The sequence below is a fragment of the Hirundo rustica genome, chromosome Z, assembly GCF_015227805.2.
Source record: "Hirundo rustica isolate bHirRus1 chromosome Z, bHirRus1.pri.v3, whole genome shotgun sequence".
Taxonomy (NCBI): Eukaryota; Metazoa; Chordata; class Aves; order Passeriformes; family Hirundinidae; genus Hirundo; species Hirundo rustica.
Window position 1 is genome coordinate 36042034 of NC_053488.1, and position 25997 is coordinate 36068030.

Consider the following 25997-nt stretch of genomic DNA (forward strand, 5'->3'; position numbering starts at 1 on the left):
TGATAATGACCTCAGGAAAGGTTAATCATACCCCTCCCCCCTCCCTTTTTCCTGCGATCCTTATTAAGGATTTTTTCTGCCATCCTTATTCTTTAAGCAGTCCCAATAGATTACTGCAAACTATGGCCTTATTAATATGAATGATGGTAAAAAACTGAGAGTGGACATAAAGTATACTGCATATCCATCTTAAAAATTTTAGATGTATTCTTGAAAAACAAGGAATAGGAATAAAGAGCATCAAATGCTTCCCAAAATTCTTTGCCTATCACGTAACCAAAGTACCTAAAAAATTTCTTAAGATGGGAGAGAGTCTAAGAACAGAGTTACCATGATGTGATCAGTTACCATGTATCAGCTGCTCGACAGTTGGTTTTGCAGGGGTAACTTACATGGAAATACCAAGTTTTATCAAACTGATTTGTTAGTCCTTTTTAATTTCAGGAAATCCTAAACAGCTAATGAGAAGATTAAATACTTTTAAACATTGTCCTAAAAGGTGACTTCACCTATGTTATACCATATTACCAAATGAATAAAAATTTATTTGAAGAATGAAGTCTCTAGTTTTATAGTAACTACTTTATTTTTAAACTAAAGTATCAGATTAAAGCAGCAGACTACTTAAGTTTTTACTAATTCTCTGATTTCATTCTACTGCAGCTCTGCTGTTACAAGTTAATTATAAACCTGCTTTTTAAGTTCTACTTGAGAAACAATTCTTTGGCAAAGTATTTTGTTACATCACACAACTAGGTGTACAGGTCATGATCCCATTACTTCCCAACAGAGAGGTGAAACATATATTTACCTGAATGAGAACATTTCAGCACAGTGTGGTTATACCTGTTGTAGGTGATGTACCAGTCCTCTGAACAGGTCCTTAAGAATGTGTTTGTTACTGCTCTTAATTCTTATTACAAAAAAAGTACTTTCTTATTCTTCCTACTAAACAATCAAACAGACTAGTTATTAATGACATGTTTCTTAATTACTTTTAAAGACTACCGGTATGTAACCAATAAGCACCCATTAGCACCAATTTCACCACTATTTTTCTTGAGGTTTTTTGCCTTACTGTAAATCTCATCTGCATTCTAGGTTTTACTGAGACTTAGAAAAAAGAACCCACACACCATTTTTCTACATGAGCTATCCATTTCAAATTGGTTACTGAAATGTTACCTTCACTGTTGCTTTGTGTATTCATGAGTTTTAAAACAAAATGCAGTATTATCAAGAATAATCTCAGTGCAGAGAAGGTGCTCCATTCTGACTACATCTCCACAGACTGTCATTTGGATTTATCCAAAACTCTGCTTACAGGTGTTCCATGATCACACACAATCCCTTTTGACCTGATACCCTTCACAAGAAGGCATGTTAGGCTACCTTCAGTAAAACAAAGATGCTGTGACAACAGGCTGGGATGAAGAAAGTGCAGATGCTGTACATCATACTGTGTATCGAATTCATTTGTATATTATACTGTGTATAATGTGTAATATTGTATATTGTATAATACTGTATATAATATAACATATACATTTGTACATTATACTGTGTATCGAATTCCAATAACACAAACACTTTTTCTCTCAAACAATACATGACTGCAAGGAATCTAGTATTTGATAAGCTCTGGAAGGCACATGAAATTTGAAATAAAAGTTCTAAATTTTTATAGTGCTAAATACTGTGGCCTAAAACCTAAATTAATTATCTTAAATTCTTCTCTTCCCTTGCACTGGTATCTTCTGAATTACCAAGACTGAAATGCAACCATATCTATTTCTGTAGAGGAACACTATACAAACCTTATGTTGGAAGGCACTTATAGCACTGGGTTTCAGACTGCATCTAGTGACAGCCACTACATCAACAACATAGCCTCCTAGGACAAGCAGACAGCTCCTTTATGTCAACTACCGATGCATGGCTATAGATTCACATGCAATATTGTATGTATGATTTAAGACTGTACAGTCATAAAACAGACTTACTAAACAAAAATACTGACTTGACTTTTGCAAGGAATGATTGCTAACATAATGCTACATGAACAGGTATGTATTTTTATATATATTTACCAGCAATTTCAGTTAGAACATAATGCATCATATAATTACACTACATTTTGTTTACTTGAACTGATCATCTTTCTACTGAAGTATGTTTTCCAAAAAACAAATTTATACATTTATTAGTTTGATGCAAAGCAACAACAGAAAGCCTGTAATTCTCTTTTATTTGTGAAGTTTGACATTAATATTTTGTATTTCCTTGTCCTGTAAATTCAGCTAGCAGGCTATCTAGCTCCAGATCCAATCCTGCCTTATGAGTTTTTTTACATATTGTGCTTTGTAATTTTTATTTTATTCAAGAAACAATGATTTTTCTTCCAACCAAGAAGAGTACAAGATCCATGGTGGTGAACTGTAGTCTATTACCGTGTAACATCACCAGGCAGTATTTGACTCCCATAACATTATGGGCTGCTCCTTTAAAAATGCAATTGATGGACTAAGGTTAATTTTTCCTTTTTAGTGTATGGTAATTTCTGAGACATACTTCCCTGAGACTTCATATATACGCTATCAACCACCTGATCAGAAGCTTCCTGTCTCTTTATTAAATCAAAATTTTCTTTCCTAATTTTACTGGTAGCCAAAAATCTCCTGAGGAATGTGTAGAAGATAACTGTACATCAAGTTAAAGGCATCCAGCTCACTTTAAAGCATGAAAAGTTCCATACGGAGCAATTTAACACATGGGACACATGGGAAAGCCAGAATCAAACCTCTCATTCTAATGGCTGTGTTGCGTAGCTACATAAACTCTACAGGTCAAAACTATTTTAAAGGTTGCATGAATAAACTTGCACATTCAAAGAGAGACAGAAGGATAGCTATTCTTTTGCTTCCTGACAAAAAGACAGCTTGAAGGACTGTATTTTCCCCTGCCCAGTTCCTTATTTTTACCATCAAAAACATCTGTTAACATCTGTTTTCCTGATGCTTCTGTTAAGAATACTGATATGAATTTGACAGTAGCTGTTACCTTTAACAGAAACAAAAAGTCAAATCAAACAAAAAGAACTGATAATTTTGATGCTAAGAAAGATACTGCTTGATCAAAGAATAAACACTTCTCTGATCAGTTAGTTATGTTGCAATTTAAACTTACTGCAGGGTTCAACACTGGAAGCAAAGCAAAGGGGGAGTGAAATGTTATTAATGGTTCAGACAATTTAGAATAAAAAAGACCATAAAGAGGAAACTTAATTCAAGTTTTTTCATGTAATGGACTATTTACTACTGGCACTGAAACACGGCAAAAGAGAGTGAGTAAGTAGCTCATGTTCTTCATGAAAATCAGACTTGATCAGAAGATCAAGTTTTCCCACCATAAATCAACTTACGACAAAGAAATAATATTTCACTTTCTCTCAGCAGTTAGAGGGAAATGAAAACTCTCAAGGTGAAATGCAAGTTCCGTCACTTTTATGCAAAGTAACAGCCAATTGCTAAGAGCAGATTCTTCTTCATGTATATAAAATGCTATTGAGAGATGCTTTGCAAACACTAATCTTTTTTCCAGCTGAAGTGCCCTTAGCAGGTCTGAAAATCACCAAAGTATAGAAAAATTTCTATTGGAAAAGACCTTAAAGATCAGCAAGTCCAACCACTAACCTAACACTGCCAGGTCCACCACTAAACTACATTCCTATGACCCCTCCAAGGATGCTGATTTCCCTGAGCATCCTGTTTCAGTGTTTGACAGCCCTTCCCATGAAGAAATTTTTACTGATACCCAATCTAAATCTCTTCCAGCATAACTTGAGGCCATTTCTTCTTGTCCTATTGTTACTTGGGAGATTAATCCCCACCTTGCTACACCCACTTTCGGGTAGATGTAGACAACCCCTCAGCTTCCTTCTCTCCAGGCTAAACAACTAACCTGGAGATATAGTGAAGCTCCTCCCGAAACCGTTTGCCAGAGCATCCCTGTGGGTACACATATACTAGGGTTTATTTCAAAAGTGTTCTTTTGAACCTAGCTTAAATGTCCTAAACTCCTTCACTGACTGTGCTCTTTCTAATTGCTATCAAAGTATCCCCAGAAGTGAGAACATGGCATTCTTTACAATGAAACCAGTAAAAATTGAAGTTAAGGACCACAACTAATGCATTTTAACCACAAGCAGGCATTTAGTCCCTAGCATCAGATTAGACCTGACTAAAGCAAAAAAAAAACAACCCACCCTTGACCATAGACATCGGGTTCTCTGCATCTGTTTTGCCCTACAGACCCACTCTCATTCTCAGTATTTGCTAATTTAGAAACAGCCTTTGTCTGCACTCCCCCACCTATCATCACAGGGATAATAATTATAAACTATATGAAGGTGACAGGTGACTGATTAGCTACTGGGTGGGCAGCACTTTGAAAAATCTGCAGTGCTATGTAGCTATTCCCTCTTATTACAAATATTCTTGTGCACATAGCATCCAAAAAGACAGCAGTGTATAAAAAAGAATCAATCCTTGGTTTCTCTACAATACAACTTTGCTCCACTTGCTGAAGCTACACTGGTGACAGCAGGTTTATTTCACGGAACTTAATGATTTGACATGTCCACTCAAAGTACATGCACTGACTGTAGTTAGGATGTTCAGTTCAGCTGAAGTCTGCCTGTGGAAATACAAGTCTGTACATATAGTATAAGCATTTCTGTATCTTAAAAGGTTATTCAGTATTTATCAGTCAGGATCCATAAACCCATGAACATCTAAATGACTCCCCAATACCACCGTTATACACGACAGAAGCAACAAGTACCTACTGTTGTTCTCATGCATCTCCTGCTTATTAATTCTTGCTTAATAAAACTAAAGGTAAAGAAGTTATTAATAATAACTCTAGTGATTGCCATTTTATTAATTACTATATTTTATGCTTCATTTTGGCACTGTACTTATGTTTCCAGAGTTCCTTACCTCCCAGGCTTTGCAGTATGGCAACAGCCCCAGAGGGGCCCACCTGAGGAGTCAGTCTACCAGAGTAAGCCTTATACAAAGTGTGAGGACATTCTCACTGCTTCAAAATACAACTATAGAAGAAAATAACCCTTTCTACTTCAGACAGCTTTCTGCTTAGCTTAGTCATATAGTACAAAGAAGAACTTTTATCTTCTCTTGTTTCACCAAATCAGTCAAACTCTCAGTTTCAACCTCTCAAGAAAGATAACTTGATAACTTGCTGTCCAACTACATTGCCATGTATTGTGCATCCATGTTTTGAAAAGCAGGATGCATCATCAAATGAAGGAAGGAAAGTTCTCACCCTTGATCAAAAATTAGTCTCAGCTTCTGATCCTGCCAGTTCTAGCTATTTACACACATGCTTACTCATCTACCCAATTCTCTCCAGGCTTCTAAATCAGGTCAAAGGGTAGATAAATATTTCAGTGCTCCCTGGCAGAGGTCACAGTTCTCTCCAGGAAACTGGCAATCTCTCTGAACAGATTCTTGACCTAGACAGTATGGCACGATGAAGATAAATATAAACAATCAGGTGTCCAAGCATGCCAAGAGCTGCAGTTTGAGAAATCAGTTATTAAAGAAGCTAGTGGTACTGCAAATAAATTAATGAATTTCAATGCCCTTAGACAGATGTTTAGAGGAGTGGCAGGACCTTTCACATACACATTCAAAAATATTAGACAAAATTACATCCAAATACCAGTACGACTACACAGTTTAGGTCAAGTAAGGTAACATTAAAATACATTTCACATTAAGGCTTTTTTTTTAAAAAAAATGAACTACTGGCACCATCAAAAACATAAGTACCTGATTGTACACGATAGAGAGAACGAAAAGGAACTTCTATAAATAGTCACTTTTTATGGAATTGTAACAAGATGTTCCCAAGATATTTAAATGTGAAGTTTAGTTGAGGCATTTAGGCAATATTAGCTAAGACATGAAAAATTTATTACTCCTAGGCAAGCATTTCCAGTCCAATGTAAACTAAAATCTGCCTCCTTGGTAGCATAGATACCTGTCTCTTTTCTACCTCAGTGTATAAACTGAGTGATGTGCTAGAGGGAGAAACAGCATCACCTGTAACAACCACTGCCTTTTGACCTTCCCTGCTTGTAAATTTAGTTTCAGTATGACATTTTTCCAAAAAGAAAAGCTATTGTATGAAGGTAAGATAATGATCCATGAAGCCCTCAGTTAAAGCCTTATCATTTAGTAAAGAATCATGCATTATGATCCCAACTGTAATGATTATTTTAAGTGAATCGCAGAAACCCAGCAAAATTGGCAACATGCTGCTGGTTCCCTTGTAATTTACACCATCACAAGCACTACAAAGTAAAATTGAAAGGAAAAAAAAAAAAAAAAAAAGAAAAAAGCCCAACCAAACCCAACCCTAGATCAGTCTGGATCATGATTTTGTTTGAGAAATGACGATATGGATTCATTAACTGATCCAGGAATAAAGCTTGATGTAATTTCCAGTATTATTCTGAAATTTAATTCATAACACTATAATTACAAAGAGATTACTGGGAAAAGCAAGTAGCTCAAGATACTTAGTTATAGAGATACCAATAATTTAAGAAAATGGGGAAATACTCCTAGGTGACTTTTATGTCACAACACAGAATCAAAACAAAAAAACTCTACCTTGCTTGCTGATGAACTTAAAGGGCTGCCTGAAATTGAGAAAAAAATTTACTGTGAAAGCAATAAACAATATGCATTAGGAGTTGCTCAGGAAGGTTTTCTGCTTCACAAAAAACTTCACCAGAGAATAATTTTTTTCCCCTCTCTGTGAAAGGGGATTCATTTACAAGGTAAGTCCAAAGGAAGAATGGCAGGAGGATTTATTTTTCATCTACAATTAATTTACAATTGCAAAACTGTACATTTAATTTATAATTCATTTACAGTTGCAAACCTGAGATTTTTCAAGGTAAATCCATAACATGGAAGAGGGTTCATTTGTTTTGTTTTCTGGGTTTGTTTGTTTTTTCTAAAGATGTGCTCTTTCTTTTCTTCTTTTTTGGTTTTGATTTTTTTTTAACATACCTTATTCTGAGGGGGAGTGGGTGGACCAAAAGACAAATCTTTGTAGGAGGCAAAGGCTTTTGTACACATAAAGCATGCTATTAAGAAAAGACAGGGAAAAAGATAATCCAGCATACAAATGGCTTTCACCATCCTTCCATTTACTGGTTTTCACAAAGAAAGAAAATAGCGTATCTCCGAACAGCTGACTCATTACTGGAATTATCTCAGGAGAGCCTGGAAAACAACTTGCCATCATTTAATTTTACATGGTAAGATGCAAAGAAATCCTACAGGTGGAGAGCTCCAAAGACAACCAAAATCCAACACCAAACAAACAAATCGCAAACAAACGACACAGTGTAATGACAAGAGGAAAATAAACCCAAGAGTCCATTTTTAGAAAATAACACTGAAAATATCATTTCTAGAAAGTAACAGCAATGACCCAAGCACAACCACATATTCATTTGCTAGGTACAGCCCTCCTCATGGATTTCAGTGCCTAATTTCCATAGAACACTGAGCACCAGTCTTTAAAACAGAGACCTACGGATGGGCCAAGGTTCCAACTCCAGTGCAGCCTGACAAATGTCCCATGTCTCCCTAACTGTACTGAATTAGATGCTTTACCAACAGACCATGCCAATATTTCCATTTCTCCCTGCAGCACAGGCAAGACAGACAGAGTTAAGAGTGCTTCAGAGCCTCCCTCATGCTTCACTGTCCTAGATATCAAATGATCAGTGGACATCAAGACAGGAGATACTTTAAGGTACTGAAGACGGGACACTGGGGATGTGATGTACCACATCACTCAGCTGTAGGGTACAGACTCATCTTCAAGCACTAGCTAGGAGGGGTGTTCTTAAAGATAGCAATAAGGACGTCAGAGTAGGACTGCTACTTTAGAAGTGGGTGCATTTCTGCGTAAAAGCCTGACCATTCCCACAAATTTCCTAAGGGAAGCCACCAGGCCCTCTAGCAGGCATCCATATGCTAAGGAGTAAAGTCCTGTCAGTTTAGACACTTAAGCTCTGCCAAGAGCCAAGACAGGTGCTGGTTGCTCTGCTATCCCAGTACCCAGCCTGAGCATAGCAGGGCTATAGACTAGCAGTACATGCACTTCTTACTCCCAATCTTGTCATCTTTGACTGGACAGGCTGGTTATTTTAAAAAGTTATTTGTATGTATTTTAGAATACACATATTTGGTGCACAGTACCTTTGTAGAGAATCACAAGTCTTACGCATTTTTTCCTCTCATGAAAAAGTTTTTTACAGAAAGGCTGATAAAGGACTGGAATGGTCTGCCCAGGGAGGTGGTGGAGTCACCATCCCTGGATGTGTTTAAAGAAAACAATGTGGCACTCGGTGCCATGGTTTAGTTGTGGTGTTAGGAGTGGGCTGGACTCAATTATCTTAAAGGTCTTTCTGGTGAGTCTGTGAATGTAACACTGAGAATTAATATTCATCTTTGCAAATAATATTCAAACTTTGCAGCACACTTCTACCAGTGATAACTATTTTGAGGGTAGGAAAAGAGACTATTTTTCCTTCTGCTACTTTACCTAGGAATAATTTGTCTTCTGCAAAAGGAATTTACTGACAGCAGACAGAACATCATTTTGAGTACCACCAAAATAACTGAGTTTGTGATCACATCCATGTGCCACTTAGCAGTACTGACCCAGGCTTATACACAGAGTTAGCATCATGCACCTAGTTCATACACAGTCTCAGGACGTTGCCAAAGTGTGCATTTCCAGCCTGGAGGGTTTCAATCTTGCTGTGTCTACTTAGTTTATAATAATGTGTCAAGCCCCTAAAACCACAACTACCCTATATAATGATGCATAATGATGTGACATTACCAGGAGCACTGACACTGTACCAGGCCAAGAGGCCACTCAGCCAATCATCTGCTTAAAGCTACAGCCTCTGTCAGTCTTGTAGCTACTCAGGATGATCTGACAGACAGCCACTTACCAGCCCACAATTCAGGGTAAGAGCTACCTTGCTGTTTTCCCAGACAGACTTAAGCTGCACAGATGGCTGCTCTGGAAAAAGCATGCTGGCATACTGCCACTTTGAGACTTCTGAACTGCAAAACTAACATTTTCACTGATTTCCCCTCAGGTAACTGGTCACAGTGGTCCAAGACGACTTACAAAATGATTCCTTACACACCTATAAACACTGATAAGCAAATGTAGCATAATGAAATATAAGTCCCATAGGACTTCCCCCACACTGTATGATTAAAGGTCAGGGTGAACCGATGACTCAGCTGATCTGTATCTGCAAGATGATGCTGCAGCATAATTACAGTGTTTCACAGAAGCACAAATTGTTTGAGGTAGGAAGGGATCCCAAGCAGGGCCACAACAAGCTGCCCAAGACCATGTGTAGATGTTTTTTTAACAGAAGGCATATGATATAACCACCCTGGGCATCCAATGCCAATGCTCAGTCATCCTCACAGTGAAAAATGTTGTTCAGAATCTCCTGTGTTTCAGCCTCTGCCCATTGCCTCTTGCCCTATCAGTGGGCATCACTGAAAAGAGCCTGGCTCTGTCCTCTCTGCAAGTTCTCTCTGGGTACTTACATAAATTGGTAAGATCTTCCCCGAGTCCTCTCTTCTCCTGGCTGAACAGTCCTAGCCCTCTCAGCATTTCCTTACAGTAGAGTATTCAAGGCCCTTCATTACCTTACACATTCCTTGCCTGAATCCCTCCAGAAGTTCCACACCTTTATCTCTTGTACTGGTGAGCTTAACCTCAGACTCGTGCCTACCAGGCAAAAGGAAAAAAGGGCTAAGTGCTCTCTACTTGATAAAGAAACCTTCTCCCCAGTGTGTTCAGGCTGCATCTGCCTCAGTACAGTGTCAAATCCTAACCATGCTTCAGCCGTATTAACACACATCCAAAAATTATGTAAGAACACTCTGAGCTCCATAGATACACAAGAAAACACAGTCCCACAGGTAAGCAGTGGTCCTATGGGCCTAAAATCCTAATTTTTGTAAGATTAAATCTACTCATGAAAATCTGACAACTAGAAGAGGGTAAGTGGAAGAAAGTAACCTGTAACTACCTTAGACTGTTCCAACTGCAGTTAAGTCCTGGAACATCCAGTCCTTCCTCGATACCAGGAAGTACTCACTTTCTAAGGATCAATCTGATTCCTCTGCAGAAGATGCAGAACTCCTTATAGCAGGCCTCTAAAGAAAGTGTTCCTCAAGGTACGACCTAAAGCTGTTTTCGTATTTCACCCAAGAACGAAGCAGCTGCTACCAGCACTGACCAATGCACCAAGCACTGACCCTCGCACCAAAGGAGTGGTGTATAGTCCATATAGTCAGACAGCGCTCCCAAGGCGGATGAGCCATGACCACTGTGCATGCAGTACACAGGAGAAGCTTGCAGGTACCGAGGCACAGTTGGCTGGCATTCTTATGTCATTACAGTGCATTCTGTTTGGATGCAAGCAAGACCTTGCAAATAGCTCAAAGGGATTGCTCAACACTATTTAATAGAAATAATGACAGCAATATGGTACATGTGCCTGAAGTACATTCCATCAGACTAATTACTCCGAATCTTGTAAATTATAAATATCTAAACACCCAACATTTATCATCCTGACAACCAGTTTAAACATTACTGTGCTGTATCAGAAGGAAAAGAGAAAAACCTGGAGGTAAACTCCTGGACAGGAAAAGAATACATAACAGAGTTCTGGGCTGGGGACCAGTCCCTGGATTTCTGTGGAAGATGGAAGTTGCAGAATTTGGGCTATTTCCATTGTTAGAAGAGGAAGAAAAGCATTCTGAAAGGCAGGTTGGCCAGAGATGTCAGAGTATCCTTGCACTGTTGAAAGTGAAGGGAAGGATGGGAAGGGGATTTCACTTATTCAGCAGAAAAACTGAAGGATTGAAATTGATTGAGTAATCAAATAATATGGAGAGACTGAACTGTTTGTACAAATATTCTAGACAGGTGATAAACCCATCAAATTGCTTATATACAGACGTCGATTTTAAGAAGGAGGTATAACTTAAGAAAAGATTTACCCAAGTTGAAGTTCAGTGGCTGGTTTTATGTTATACTTCAGAACTGGCTGGAAGCCAGTGATCTTTATATTTTTTGGTTTAAATTCTAATAGTGAAAAATTGAAACAAAAACTGATGCCATAGGAGATGACAGTCACAGGTAATGTGACAGACAAGCAAGTGGGGCTCCTCTAGCACTCTCATGAAAAGGGAAAAATATAATCTCCTAAGGCCATGTAACCGATACTAAAGTTCTCAAGCAAATTACCCTGGTATTTCTGCAAGTTTAAAGGCTGTGATTCCTAAACCAGAAAAGCACCATACAGAAATACCTCTGAAGGAGCACACGTTAAAAGTAACTGCAGGAGCATATGATTATGACTGTACACCATTTGCTATGTGTCAACAAAATTAGTTCAACACCAGTTATAAGCACATTGGGGCCAATGAGAGCTACTTTAGAAAAAACCTGACAGAATTAGAACTGTAAATAACTGGATTTAGATTTAAAACAGGAACAATTGGGATTAATTTCAGAACATTTTATGAAGTAGCCTAGATATTATTATAAAATTATACAAAGAAAAAAGAAAAATTAAAAACAATAAAACCAGCCTGTATAAGAGAGGACGTAAAAGAAAAAAATTGAAATAGGTAAGCCACAAATATGGAAAATCTCAACAATTTTTAAGAGAAAAAGTAAAATTATGACCTCTGGGGATCCAAGTAAGACCACACTTTTTTTTTTTTAATGACAAGCCACACTGATCCCTCATGAAACTGCTGCTGTAGAATACTTGATATTTATTAACACAGAAAAATGTGTTACACGCATGTAATTTCTTTTCTTTTAGGGAAGCACAGACAAAATTTGCAATGACAATGAAAGAGTGCCCACTGAACACCAACAAAACAGGATTTATTCAAGTCAGAATGTCAGTCAGAGGTCCAAAAGTTTTAGAAATTCCAGCTAGTTAGGCATACTGACTTGAAACTCTTGACCTATCACCCAAAAAACTTCAAAGGAGTGAAAATCAGGTGAGGGAAAGAGACTGCATACCAAGACCAACAGAATTACAGTATTCAGATGGTTTGCTGTACAAAGTCAATGGTTTTGAAGAACTAGGCATCTGCTAAGCAACTGACCATACAACAAACCAACAGAGCAGACATTCAGTAAGAGCTGTTTGTCTGGTACTACACAGGCAAAGTCCTCAACAGACAACTGTCTTCCAAACAGGATCCCAACAACATCAAGCCTTAAAAAAAACCCTTAAAAATCTTCACCCATAAGATAAAATAAAAATGTGAAATTATTACTGACAGTACTCATAGGTAATGCAAAAGCTGTGAACTAGCAAACAATGATGATATGATGCTGAAAGCTATATTAGAATAACCTGTAAAACAGAAACAGCCAAATACTATGTATCCAAATACTGTTAAATATAAACTTGACAAACAATGACTAAACCCACCCTAAAAACCCAATTATTTAGAAAGGCATTTAAGTTACAGCAGTCATCTAAATATGAATAGTTTAATGTCATGGCTCAGTAGGCCGTTGCACTCCTTGAACAAACCTCAACAGTGGTACTCCCCCTAGCAGTACTTATATACTTGTAATGAAAACTATATACACATCACTGCTGTATTCTCACAATCTGTAGTTCAGTACTGACCTTGAATTAGAAAGAAGTCAAAAACTAGCTACAAAAACAATTAAAGGATCATAAAACCCACTCTACAGTTACAAAGTTAGAACTGAACTATGGAACCATCCAGACTGAGCCCCAAGATACTAGAATATTTTCTTTCTGTCCTCGAAGTTGATAATAAACTAATGTTCATGATTATGATGAACTTAAAAAAATCAGTTATGCAGTTAGTTTACTTCTTATACTTTAAGTATATAAAAATTTTTTTTACACTTAGAGAAAGTAAGATAATTTGAAAACAAATTCCACAATATATAAAAAGCTTATCAGACAGGTTGCTGACATTTTGTGCAACCCTGTATTTTGGTTTAAAAAACTACATACCACTCTCTCAAGAAGACACATACACACACAAAAGAAAACCCATCATAAATACCCACAAAAAGAAACCTTTCCAAACTCACAAACTAGCCTGAGTTACTAAGCAGAGTGATACATCCAATTAATGTCACTCTACCCAAATTACAGTCTAGATTGGTAGGTTGAAATACTGTTTTAAATAAGACAATTATACTCAATGAACAATAAACATTCGTCTTGCTTTTGGCTCAATTTTTACTACCTCCCTAGATTTTTGATACTCTGTGCACATAAACCCCTCCCCCCCCAAAAAAAACCCCAAAAAAAACCGCACAAAAAAACAAAAACAAAAACAAAAAACCCACCAAAACAAAAAACCCAAACAAACAAACAAAAAAACCACACACCACAAAACAAAACACAACACCCCAAAAAAACAAAAAAAACACCCCCAAAACAACAACAACAAAACTGCAAAGAAACTGAAAGGTATTCAAAAATTCCATGTCACTAAGCAGAAATAGCTTGGTATCATGTAAACAAGACAAAACAAGCAGACACAGAAGATGATCACACGTTTCTGCAGTTATGGATTATTCCAGAAAATAACTAAAATACAAAGGAAAAGCATTACGAACTATTTTCATGATCGTTTGCCCCCCTTTTTAAAGCTATTCTAAACAAAAAACTATGTCCTAGCAGCCTGACAAATCATACAGTCATATACAGTAACTCTGCATAATTACCAGTTAAAAAAAAATCCCACTGTATTTTATTATTTTAAACAACAAAAAGACAATTTTCTCCTGCTTTACTGGGTTTATATTATTTAATGGGAAAACTCCACAGACAAAAAATTCAATTTAAATATTTAAATCTATCCTTCTTACTTTGCTACACGAAAGAAACGTAGATAAACAAGGTCTGTAAATCAAAACATTCAAAATATTTTCTGAGAATAACCAAATGAAAACTGCACTAATAAAACTAACCTGGTTGTAAATTTACAAAACAAAACAAGCGAAAAAATAAGCCAAAGAATGTCATTACCCAGAGAATGTCTGTGTCATAAATTTCTCCAAGAAAACAATTTAAAGGCATACATACTAACTTCACTGTTCAGCATCAAGGGTTTGCATGTGGTGTAGGAAATATAGCCACAATTAAGCTATTAGCAAATTCTGCTCACGTTGTTTACGCAGTTTTGGTTCAAAGGCCAGAATCTTCAGAGATTACTGTGAGTCTAGTTCTTAATCCTAATTAAATCTACTAATTAATAGCAGTATATCATTATGTTGTAGAGCCAAATACAGAACAAAATCAAAGTGAATCCGAATTGACTATTTTCTTGCCTTGCAGGTAAGAGGAAAGGATGAATGCAATTAAGTAAATAAACCCCAAGAAAGCAAGAATTGTTCTGGGCAGAGAATGTTTCTGGATTTCTATGGACACCAACAGTGTTAAAATCCAAGCTTAAAGGATTGTAAGACAAGCCATTTTAATGATGCTAACTGTGGCGGTGGTGGGGCACTGACACAGGTTGCCCAGAGAAGCTGTGAATGCTCCATCCCTGGCAGTATTCAAGGCCAGGTTGTACGGGGCACTGAGCAACCTGGTCTAGTATAAGGTCCCTGCCCATGGCAGGGGGTTGGAACTTTAAGATCCTTTCCCTCTCAAACTGTTCTGTGATTCTATGAAGCATGCTGTAAATTTAATGAAATCCAGTAATTCCAGTGAATCTTTGTTCTGTTTGTAGAAAACACTCAGTTTTACATTCAGATGAAAACAGATTTACTCCTAAGTTGTCTATTCTGCTTTTCTATGAAATAAGTTGCTAAACCAGGAGAGACATTCAACTAATGAAATCCATCTTTGCGTCACTCAGAGTAAATGTTTATTATCTCCTTTAATTTACCTACCAATTCAATGCTGAGAAAACTGAGACCAAAAGGAAACTGAACCAGTAAAAACAAAACAAAACAAAACAAACAAACCTCATGTTATTTTGTCTCAATATTCTCTTCTTACCAAGGAAAACAGAAGTATGTTTAGGTGCATTTTGTGTTTTCAGAGGGGGAAAAAACATATGTATAAAGTATTGTTTCCTATAGCTATCAAGTTAGGAAGACATTCGACAGCTTTAACTTCGGGAAATCACTTACTATCACAGCAGTCCAATCATAGCATCACAGAGCAGTTTGGGTTGGAAGGTAACTTCAAAAATCATCTATGCCACCCACCACCAGCCTGTTCTAAAGACCCCTCCAGCCTGGCCTTGTACACTACACTTCCAAGGATAGGGCATCAACAGCTTCTCTGAGCAGCCTGTTCCAGTTTCTCCTGGCTGAAAAACACACACTTTCTCAGACTCTCTTCATAGGAGAGGTGCTTCATCCCTCTGATGATTTTTGTGGCTCTTTTCTGAGCTCTTTTCAGTTTAAAAGGTCCATGTCCTTCTTGTGCTGAGGAGCACAGAGATGGATGCAGTATTCCAGGTCCCACCAGACAAGAATCACTTCCCTTGACCTCCAGACAGACTTCTGACGCAGGCCTGGCTTTCCAAGTTCCAAGTGCACACTGCCATCCCAACATCAATTTTTCATTCACCAGTACCCGAGTCTTCCTGCACAGGGCTACTCTCAATCTGTTCATCCCCTACGCTGTACTCATGTCCCAACCCATAGACAACACACCCAGGACCTTGGACTTGGGCCTGCTTGGGCCTCAACCTTGTTGAGGTTCATCAAGCCCACTTACCTCCCATCAAAGGCACCAGCTGCACCTCTCAGACTGGTGTCACCTGGAAATCTGCTGGGGGTGCAACTTCCCACTGCTTATGTCATAATGAGGGTATTAAACAGTATGATTCCTTGAGGGACACCACTCACTACTGTTTCCACTTGGCCATTAAACCACTGACCATAACTCCTTGGATGCAGCCACCACGTCAATTCTTTACTCACCAATTCTTTATTCTGTCCAACTTCCTTCACTCCAATTTAATTGTACGAGTGTTGGGAGGGGACACCATATCAAAGGCCTCACAGAAGCCTAGATAGATGACATCTCTACCTCTTCCTTTGTCCACTGATAACAGTTACTTCACCATAGAAGGCCACAAGATTAATCAGGCAGCTTTGTGAAGCCTTGTTAGCTGACTCTTCCACATCTTCTGTATGTTTCAACAAATGTGTTTAAAGAATATCTGTTCCATGATCAAAAAACTACATTATAGCCTGAGTTTTGTCTTGAGTTTTAACATTGCCAAAGAGGTGTCTCCTATTTCAGGGGATTAAAAAAAAGTTTCTCAAGTGTTTGTCATGGCATTTTATACTAAATCCTTTTGCCATAACATGCAATACCTGTAACTTTCCAGATCAAACCTCAGACAAAAAAAATCACTTAGAAGAGAACTTAATGGATTGGGGGAATGGTAATGAGATAAACAGATTTTGATCTCTAAATCTCTCTTTAAATAATGGGCCAAATCAGTCAAGAGAGCAGTTGGCAACCTGCACTCTGGGATTCACTACTAATCCCACCGCTGTTGAAGATGTCCAGGTGCATATATGATAACCACCCCTCAAAAACCCAGGCAGGAGAGATTCAATTAAAATTGTTGCTGCATATGAAAACACTTCTAAGCATCAGGTTCTATTAACACATAAACAAGAAATTAAAAGAAAGAAAAGAGAATACCAGAATTATTCAAATATAGGTGTAAGAATATGACCTTTATTCTTTGGCTTTTTCTCCCTAGCCAACTACACAGCCTCTCTGTTTCCAGGCTACTATTATTTTCTTTTTAAAAACAAACAATCAAATAGAAATACATGTGAGTAGTACCGTAAGAATCATTATTTTCCCTCCTAAAAGATTAACTGAGTTAAAATGAATTTTACAAAGGAGTACTCTGGGTTGGTTTGTTTGTTTTAAATTGTTCCTTTGAAATCTTTGAAAGGTTTTAACTATCAACATAACACTCCAAAAACGCAAGCATCAGATCCTCCAAATACCTGGACGGCTGTGTAAAAATGTATTCAAGATATGTGAATAATGCCTTTATTTTTCAGCGTTCAATATCAATTGCTTTTGTCGCTCTGGTCTATGAGACTAAGAGGCACTTACAGTGCTTGCAAATTCATTATCAGAGCAAAATATAAGTTCCATACTGGATCATCAGTTTCCCAAGCCTGATCAGCTCCCAAAAGCATAAAGAATGATGGCATCTTTTCCAGCTTCTACGTGTTTGGCATTTTTCTGGCCTTCTGAGTTGGCAGCTGCTTCAGAAGCCCTCTGCTTGACTTTCTGGATGACAGTGTTCACCCAGAAATGCAGGCTGAAATACCTTCCAGCACTCTTCTTCAACATTCCCGAATATAAGCAAGGTAATGAACATTAATATTGAAGACTAAGGAGTTAAAAACTCTCCTGTGACGGTTTTATAGAACAAGGAAATAAAAGCAAGATTCCTTAACTCACAGAAATTCTCATTCAGTGTAAGGATTCAAAAATTATCATTAGAGTGATGAATTAGCCAAGGACCAAGAAGCATATGCAAGTGTCTAGTGTGCATATAGCTCAGGTATGGTGACAGACACACTAACAAAACTAGAGAGCAATGTACATTCTGTGCCATAAGAATACTATTATAATTAAAATATTTTTTCCTAGTGGATAATTTCAAAGTGTACCTAAAACATGTTCACTACATTATACCTTGGCTTATAAAAGTATGATCAAGAATGGGATCTCTAGGTTGATTTCATGGCTATATAGTAACTAAATGAGTGATTTCTACCTTGATTCCCATTTACTCAAAGAATCTCTAACAGCTTGACTTTTTTTCACATCCAGGTACATTAAGTTTCGACAGAACAGAAACATGTGCTCTTACCTTGGATTTAACTTAAAGGTGGCTAACCCTATCTGGGAAGCACTATTCTGATCCACATTTGGTGATACTTACCAAGATTTGAACTGTATTTTTCAGTTAACTTCAAAAGACTTAAGGATCTAGTTGCACTCAGCTCTTTAGAGAAGGGAAGACTGAGGGTAGAGGGGGAAAATATAACGTATTTCAAAATATAACACAATATTTCCACAATTTCCTTTGGGAAAAACAAATCCTTCTTCAACATATTTTTGACAGCTGGGACTAAGCACCATGTACTTCAACAAGGACTACAACAGCATTCTCCTAGATACAAAACAAAAGACACAGATAATCAGTGAGGACAGGGCCTTGGGTAGAAATCTTATCCATGTACTCTGAGGCAACAGACCCAGACTCTGGCACTAGTCGAAACGACCTAGTCTCATTCATTCCTAACAGATGCTTCTTCCACACACAGGTCAATCTAAACTACAAATAGAAAAACTCAAGATGAAGCTATCAATACAGAGCTCAGCTGTGCTGAGGCAATAGTGATATTGTCTTTATCTTTTCAATTTAATGAATCACTAGTTGCTTCCACTTTCATAAACTTTGTCATGTTCTGTTTCTTATTCAAGCAATACACCATCTGTTTTCCACAGAAAGATGAGCTGAACCAACACAGCGGCGCTCACCTAAATGATACAGTTCATTACAGTAGCTTGTGAGATGATTCTGCCTTAATGGATTGACAAAGGAGGAATCTTGCTTGGTGGGATTTATTTTTGTTTCTGGAATAGCCACACCACCTTCTCAAATGCAGAATGAAATGAACAACAGTACTTCTCTGTTGGCAACTGCATCTGCATCAAGATTTTGGGATAAAACTCTGCACTACTGATAAACAATAAGTAGAGTGTACAAATTAGGTACAAGCCATTTGTCCTTTGAAAACTTACAAAGGACAAAAACCAGCAGATGATCATGCTGCAGCTTAGTATCAGCACTACTTATTGAGGGAACAATGTGCTTTCAGAACACTTCAGATTTAAACCTTAGTTTATACTGAAAAAAAAAAATCTGCGCTATTCCTGGAACTCTCCCAGTAACTTTCAAAACTTTTAACTTCTAAAACTTTGGTGTCTCTTGGACTTCTCTCATACAGTTTTAACACATCTAACTTCTTTGCACAGAGTTAGTAGTATTTAAAACCTGTGGCATGCTTCCTTCTTCTTGGCCAACACCAAAGCCATGTGTATGGCTTCCTAGTGTTTCCTATATGCTAATCATTCCTTTGTTTTCTCTTGCTTTCCTGCTCTTTGTTCTTGCTAAGTTTGATAATTATAGTTAAAAAAAAAGTGAATACTGAAAAACTTCATCATTTCATCAGTACCAGGTTTTCAAACACAGTTCCATTAATTGGACATCCACCTTACTTTATTTCATGCCTCTCTGTAAGTTTTGCAGAGATTGCAAGGTAGTGCTTTCCCCTATGAAACTGCTGTTACCACCATACAACAACAAAATTAATTTGAAGCAACTAAAGGAGCAGAATTATTATTTCTTCATTTTGCAGCACACACTCAAATGTCCATTCTCCAAAGATTTCTCTGCTCAGCATGCATTTTTTCATCCTACATTTATTCAACATTGTCAGTGTAACATACAAATTAGGGGTCATTTGGCTCTTTGACACGTAAATAAAGCTAAATTAGTCGAAATTCTTTAACTGTTCACACCCTCCACTAGTTCCTATTAACTTTTGTGGGTGTAGATCACTTATCAAGTAGTAAAAACTAAAGAGCAACAAACCCTTTTTAATGGCTGCACACAAGGTATCCTTTTGTGGTGCACTAAAAATAAATGTTCCTAAATATTTTCTAAATACATGTTCTTCACATTATCATACTGATATCCAAATGATGATTTGTGTTTTCCTGCCCCCCAAAAAAAGATATTCTCATATATGGACATACCTGTGTAAAAGAGAATACATCGAGGTATTAATATCTAGAATGAAAGTATATTTCCTTAGAAACAGCTTCTGCTAAATATTTACCTATCTAGCTACAATTCATAAGAAGAGGTAAGTTAATCATTTGTTCATTTTACAGTAGTAAATACTACTGTATTAATTACCTAAAATTATTTGAAAGAGTTCAGTGTGAGTAGGGCAGACTGATAAAGATACAATTTACAAGAAAAATAAGGAAGCTCGTTTCTCCAGCTGAAGAAATTATATGAAACAAGAGTCTACCGTTGTTGGCTTAACAGACCCATTTCCTCTTCAATGTATCTCCACAAAGTCTGCCTCTTTGTGCATACACCAAGTTCTGCATGTTCAACATCTAACTCTGCTGACACAGGTTTAAGAAGTAATATATGTATTCACCATTCACCTTACATTCAAAAGCATCTTCTGGAAAGATCGCTGTTCATGCCAATTCAAATGGCTTACTGTCCATCTACTTCTATGCTACAGCAGGGAGAAGGACACTTTTATCAAGTCAAGTCTCTCCACTGATACATTCACTATTTTCAAAATAAGAAGCACCTAACTCTTAAAAAACCATGCTTTGCATGAGACACAATAACAACCAATATGCAGAAAAAAAAATGGCACCGTCATACATATCTCCAGTACTTAATCTGGCCAAAGTTTACAGACACATAGGCATAGCTAGCACAACATTTGCAGATTCTCTTCTTAGATACTCAGGGCACATATCCCAATGAGAAAACTGCATACAATTTTAATGTATAGAGTCTACAGGCAGACTATGTCCAGGAGTGATGGTTTACGGCTATGAACCTGTCAAGCAGGCTCAAATGCTGCTTTTATGCTTTTCCTGCCATATACAAGGATGGCAGGGAAAAATTATATATGGAAGTATGACAAAAAAATTATATACGTAATTATATAGCTCTTACTACTTAAAAATAAATATCTATATACATGCTTAAAATAAAAGTATGCAGAACACATTGGCATAGGCAAATATAAAACATTAGAACACCTCTTTGTTTCCTCCCCTAATTATAAAAACAACGTGTTTTTACAGCCAACAGCAAACAATGGATGGATATTAACAACTGTAAGCTCTGGAGAACAATCACAGGGTTTTACTAAGTGTTCAGCAGTAATGACATCCAGAAGAGCCTGAAAAATACAGATTAAAACCAAATTTGGTGGAAGACTATTTGTTCCAAAGTGTCTTGAAACACTACGGCAAAATTTTGCTGTCTGAAACTACCACTATGTAATATGCTTCAGTGCATATTTATGGATTCTGGTTTTCAACAATTACAACTGTAAAAAAATACTTTGTCTTGTTTAATAAGTTAAAAAAAGAAATCAAATAATGATGTACAAAAAAGTACCTAAAAGTGGTATTTTAATGTTTAATCAAAGAAAGTTTATTTTTAAACTACTACCTAAAAATAATCTTAGCACACACTAGAAGTTTTACACAAATTAATTTGGATTTTGAACTCTTTGATTTCATGAAAAGTAAAAAGATATCACGCACCCATTAGAAGAGTGTATCAAGCAGTGTATGTGTGCGTCTTGTGTGCATGTGTGTGGCACAGAAACAATTAGGAGGAACCTACATTACCAAGAAGACACTGTGTTGTTCACAAGTTAAGGAGGAAAAAACCTTTTCCTCTGAACCAAAAGATTAACTTTTTTCGTTATGTTTGCTACATATGTGCATTATGTGTGTACATCTAATTTTTATGCAAGTGTAATAATAAAGCAACCTATCACAGATACACTTGTTTGTGCCTTGAAAGGTTGGTAATACCTTCCACTTTGCGCTTGCAACTAGTCTGAAGAACACGCACAGCCACTTAACAAGGCTCAGCTTAAACTGCCCTAGTATTCTTTTTACAAGTCAAAGAACATTCCTTAGTCCCATACTTAAAAACCCTTAACGCACTTCGGTTTTTCATACCCAACAATACTTTAGAGAGTGGGACTGAAAAATCAGCACTTCCAGGAAAAAAAAATGAAAAAAGAAAAAAAGAAAAAAAGAAAAAAAACCCCACCACCACCAAGGATGTTTGCTTATGTTTACATAAAATTAAGCAACACTAGTGATTTTCCTCCTAAAAATGAGGGGGATATGAAATGGGACAGTAAACATCTATTCAGTATAAAAAAAAAAAATCAGATTATTTTAAGCATGTTCAGACGGTTTTCATGCTACCAGCCTCATCATTTTTAATGAATATATTTTCATTTGAAAATGTTTCTGTCTGTCTAATAACCATGTGAATGACTTGTACAAACAACAAACTTAGTAACTGAGCAATTTCTTATGCGGGAGAACCAATGAAAGTGACTAAAAAACACCTGCTCTAAGGTACTTAAGATAAACTCACTTTCCCTATAATTGTTTTAGAAATTGAAACTTGAGTCTATGCAATACCGAAACACTAAGAGTCACCCACTACACACTGCATTTCACAAGACAAGATCATTAAGTGTTAATCCAAAAGCACACACACCTTTTCAGTAAAACGTGACAGTGGCTGACAAAACAAAAGATGAAAAATGCGTGCAGAGTATCAATTTCTGGTTTTATTATCCAGGTATATGGACCTGCTGTTCAGTACATGCAGCCAGAAGTCCACCCCTCTAGATTCCAGTACATCATGCCTCCACTTTCACAAGCCTGTTGAAACTCTTAGCTGGCATTAATGAAAGCAGAAATCATTTATACAGGAACTTTAAATAGAGTTTTCCGTAATTCCTTCTATGGGTTGGCTTCTCCCTGTTCTTCTGCAAATATCACACATTATCTGGTCCAAAGCGATGCCGTAACTGGACCCCAGTCTATCAACATCTACCCCAGTACTTCACGTTAGTGATGGGACCTTGTGAAGCAACTCAAGTTCTGTGTTGCTAACTGCAGAACTGAATCTCTGAATTTCTTCTCTAGGTAACATACATCAGTCTCATTCAGTGAATCTCAAACATATCTGAAAATCCAGGAGAAGCTTCTAGCACTACTGTAAGAGAAGTCAAGAATATACAGAAAAAAATCTGGACCTGAGTAACAGGTCAAATGTATGAACTGCCTCTCCTGAAGCAAGTCTATCATTAATCACACTTAGACATCCATAATCTTAAGCGAGGGCAATCTATTTTATCTTCTTTGTGAATCTTGGAAGTCATACCATGCACTGCCATCGACCAAAATCAGGCCAAAATTCAACAGCACATTATTACTGTGAGTGCTGCATCCATGTCCACTGCTTCTCTCCCACACCAGCTGGAGATCCCAAGCCTCTCTATATGCAGAAGATAACCCTCAGGAAGTAGCATATTCGTATGGAAGCACTAAAATGCATTCAAGCTTTTCTTTTCAACTTGCCTTACCTCACTGAAGAGGCAGTTTACTTCCCCAGTATAAATCACTACTTCCATATACATGGCAAAACATCTTCCCTGTAAACATCCCACATCCATTTGGAACATACTCATCCACACATCAGACAGCAGTGCAAAAATACTTAAAAGGCCTGTGAGTCCAGGCAGGAACTATTACCAGGGAGCTACGCGACACAGTGCATCACACTTGACACGGGCAGGCATATTTTAATTCGAAAGGCTTATTTTAACATAAGCCAAATTTCTATTAGATAAATGCCACCTCTGCATACTTGCAACTCTAAAATAGCAACCTCTGTTTCAATTAAAGAGAAATTATACACTTGATTCTATTTCCTGACCAGTGGGTGGATTCCAGTGGTATTAAAGATCCTATAATCATCCTGCACATTCCAGGTTACCCCTCAGCTTAGCATGTGCATCTGGGCATTTGCGGCTCCCTCTCCTTTACAGAAACCGGTGCGCAAGCTGAGCACAAGCCCCTCTTCCCACTTTACCTCAATAAACAAAAATCATAACCAAAAATGCAACCGGTGAGCTAACGACCTTCCCGAAGCTCACGGAACAATGCAGATATCATACCCGCTAACATCGACCTGCACAGCGACTCCTTTCCTTAATCCGTTTCGCTACCATCGCTCTCCCACACACATCGACATTTGCCACTCGTCCCGCAGCCCCCTCACTCACCCGCCATCAGTTCCCTCTCCATTTTGAAAGGCCGCTTCCCGTTCCACACCGAACCCACCCGCCGACGATGCCCGCCAGGCGGGCACACACGCCCCGCTCCCCGCAGCGGCGGCTCGGCCTGCGGCTCCCCGCGGCGGGGTAGAGGAGCGCCCAGAGCACCGCAGGCACCGTCGCTGCCGCCCCGTCCCCGCCGCCGGGTGCCCGCGCCCCTGCGCGGACCGCGCCGGCGGCGATGCCCGGGCTGCAGTCCGGCGGCACCTGGGGCGTGCGCACCGGCCTAAGGCGAGCGGAGGAAGCCCCGCACTCACCCAGCAGCAGCAGCTTCAGCTCGCGGCGGGCGTCCCGCTTGTCTCGACGCAGCTGCCGCTCGATCTCGTCGTTGATCCGCCGGGCTTCCTTGGCTTCCTCGCTTAGGCAGCACGCCATGATGGACTCCAGAGTCATTCTTCCTAACTGGTTCAGACACAGCCCCCACCCCCCTTAAACCCGCACGCACACTCGCACACACGCACCCCGCCGCCGCTGCGGCCCCGGGGGGCACAGGCGCTCTCCGAGAGCCCGGGGGCGCTGCAGGGCAGGCACGCAGGCAGAGCAGCCTCGATGCCACAGAGGGGCAAGACGAAAGGTAGGGCCGCTGCCGGCACGGATCCCCGCTCCCTGCCGCTGACACCCGCCGCTGCCAACTCCTCCTCTCCTCTAAATCATGCACCGAACAACATGGAAACATCCACCGCGGCAGCAGCAGCAGCGCTAGCCAGCCGAGCTACCCCTTCCTTCGCCGCCGCCCGCAGCCTACGCGGTCCCCGAGTGTCCCTGGCGGCCGCCGACACTGCCGCTGCCCTCCGACGCGACCACCCCACCTCCCGTGGAAGCGCTAATGCCCACTAATCCCTCCCCCGCACCGCACGCGCACACATCTCCCCGCCGTTCCCCGCCCCCGGAGCGGGAGCCCGGCTCCTGCGGGGTGAGCGAGACCACAGCTGCCCGGCAGGAAGAGCTTCCCCACTGCCGCTCCTCCTTCCCGCCGCCTCGGCCACTAGCCCTTCCAAGCAGGAGGCGGGGAGTGGTGGTGAGGGAAAGCGGAGCTCGCTGTCACGGAGCTGCCGCTGTTCGGCTCCGCTCGGTTCGGCTCTGCCCGCGCTGCCAATAAAGGAGCAGAAAGGGACACGAATACGCTAGCAAGGGCCGAGCTCGACCGCCTTATAAATGGCTTGGCTCCGCGGGCGTGGTGCGGCAGAAATATGGCGGCCCGTCTCCCGCCGCCGCTCCCGCTCTCTCTCCGCCCCGCGGCGCGGCGGGGGCGAGCGGCCGGGGCAGCCGAGCTCCCGCCAGCGCTGCACCGCCCCCCAGGGCCGCCCCACCCGCCCTGCGGCGGCGGAGGAGGAGGGCGGAGGAGGAGGGCGGAGGAGGCGGTGCGTGGAGAGACTGAACGGATTCTCGCTCCAAATGGCTCCAAGGGGCTGCATCTGCTCCGGTTTGTCCTGCCGGGCAGCGCTTTCCCCATCGCCGTGTTTGCTTTCGCTTCCTTTGTTTTTAGTCATGGGCACACATTTTTATTCGGTTCCCGTCCTAGGAGAGATGAGTTGGGTTGGCAGGGACTGGCGGAAAATGTGGCCGGCTGAAAGGAAGGAGTAAGGAAACGAAAATGCCTTTTCCACCTTTGGCCGGAATGGGAAGGCAGAGCGGGACACACGCACACCGTCAGGCACCCAGAAGGTTTAGCGCCCCGACTCCTTGCTGGGAAGGCAAATCCGTGCGTTCGGCACGAACGCGCTGGGACACCCCACGGAACGCCACCGGTGTGGCCGATATTCGGCTGCGGTGAGTTCTATTCGCCCCTCGCCCCAGCCCCTGCCTCAGGCCCAGTCCATGGAGAG

At 39.7% G+C, this 25997-nt stretch overlaps 1 protein-coding gene across 1 annotated transcript in view; it reads right to left on the bottom strand.

Annotated features, from left to right (window-relative positions):
- LOC120765538 (guanine nucleotide-binding protein G(q) subunit alpha-like) overlaps positions 1 to 25404 on the bottom strand; it is a 118683-nt gene extending 93279 nt beyond the window's left edge. Inside the window, exon 1 of the mRNA XM_040090502.1 lies at positions 24429 to 25404. Within this exon, the coding sequence (XP_039946436.1) occupies positions 24429 to 24564 (136 nt within the window). The 5' untranslated portion in view covers positions 24565 to 25404. The remainder of the gene's footprint in view (positions 1 to 24428) is intronic.
- Positions 25405 to 25997: the final 593 nt, after the last annotated feature.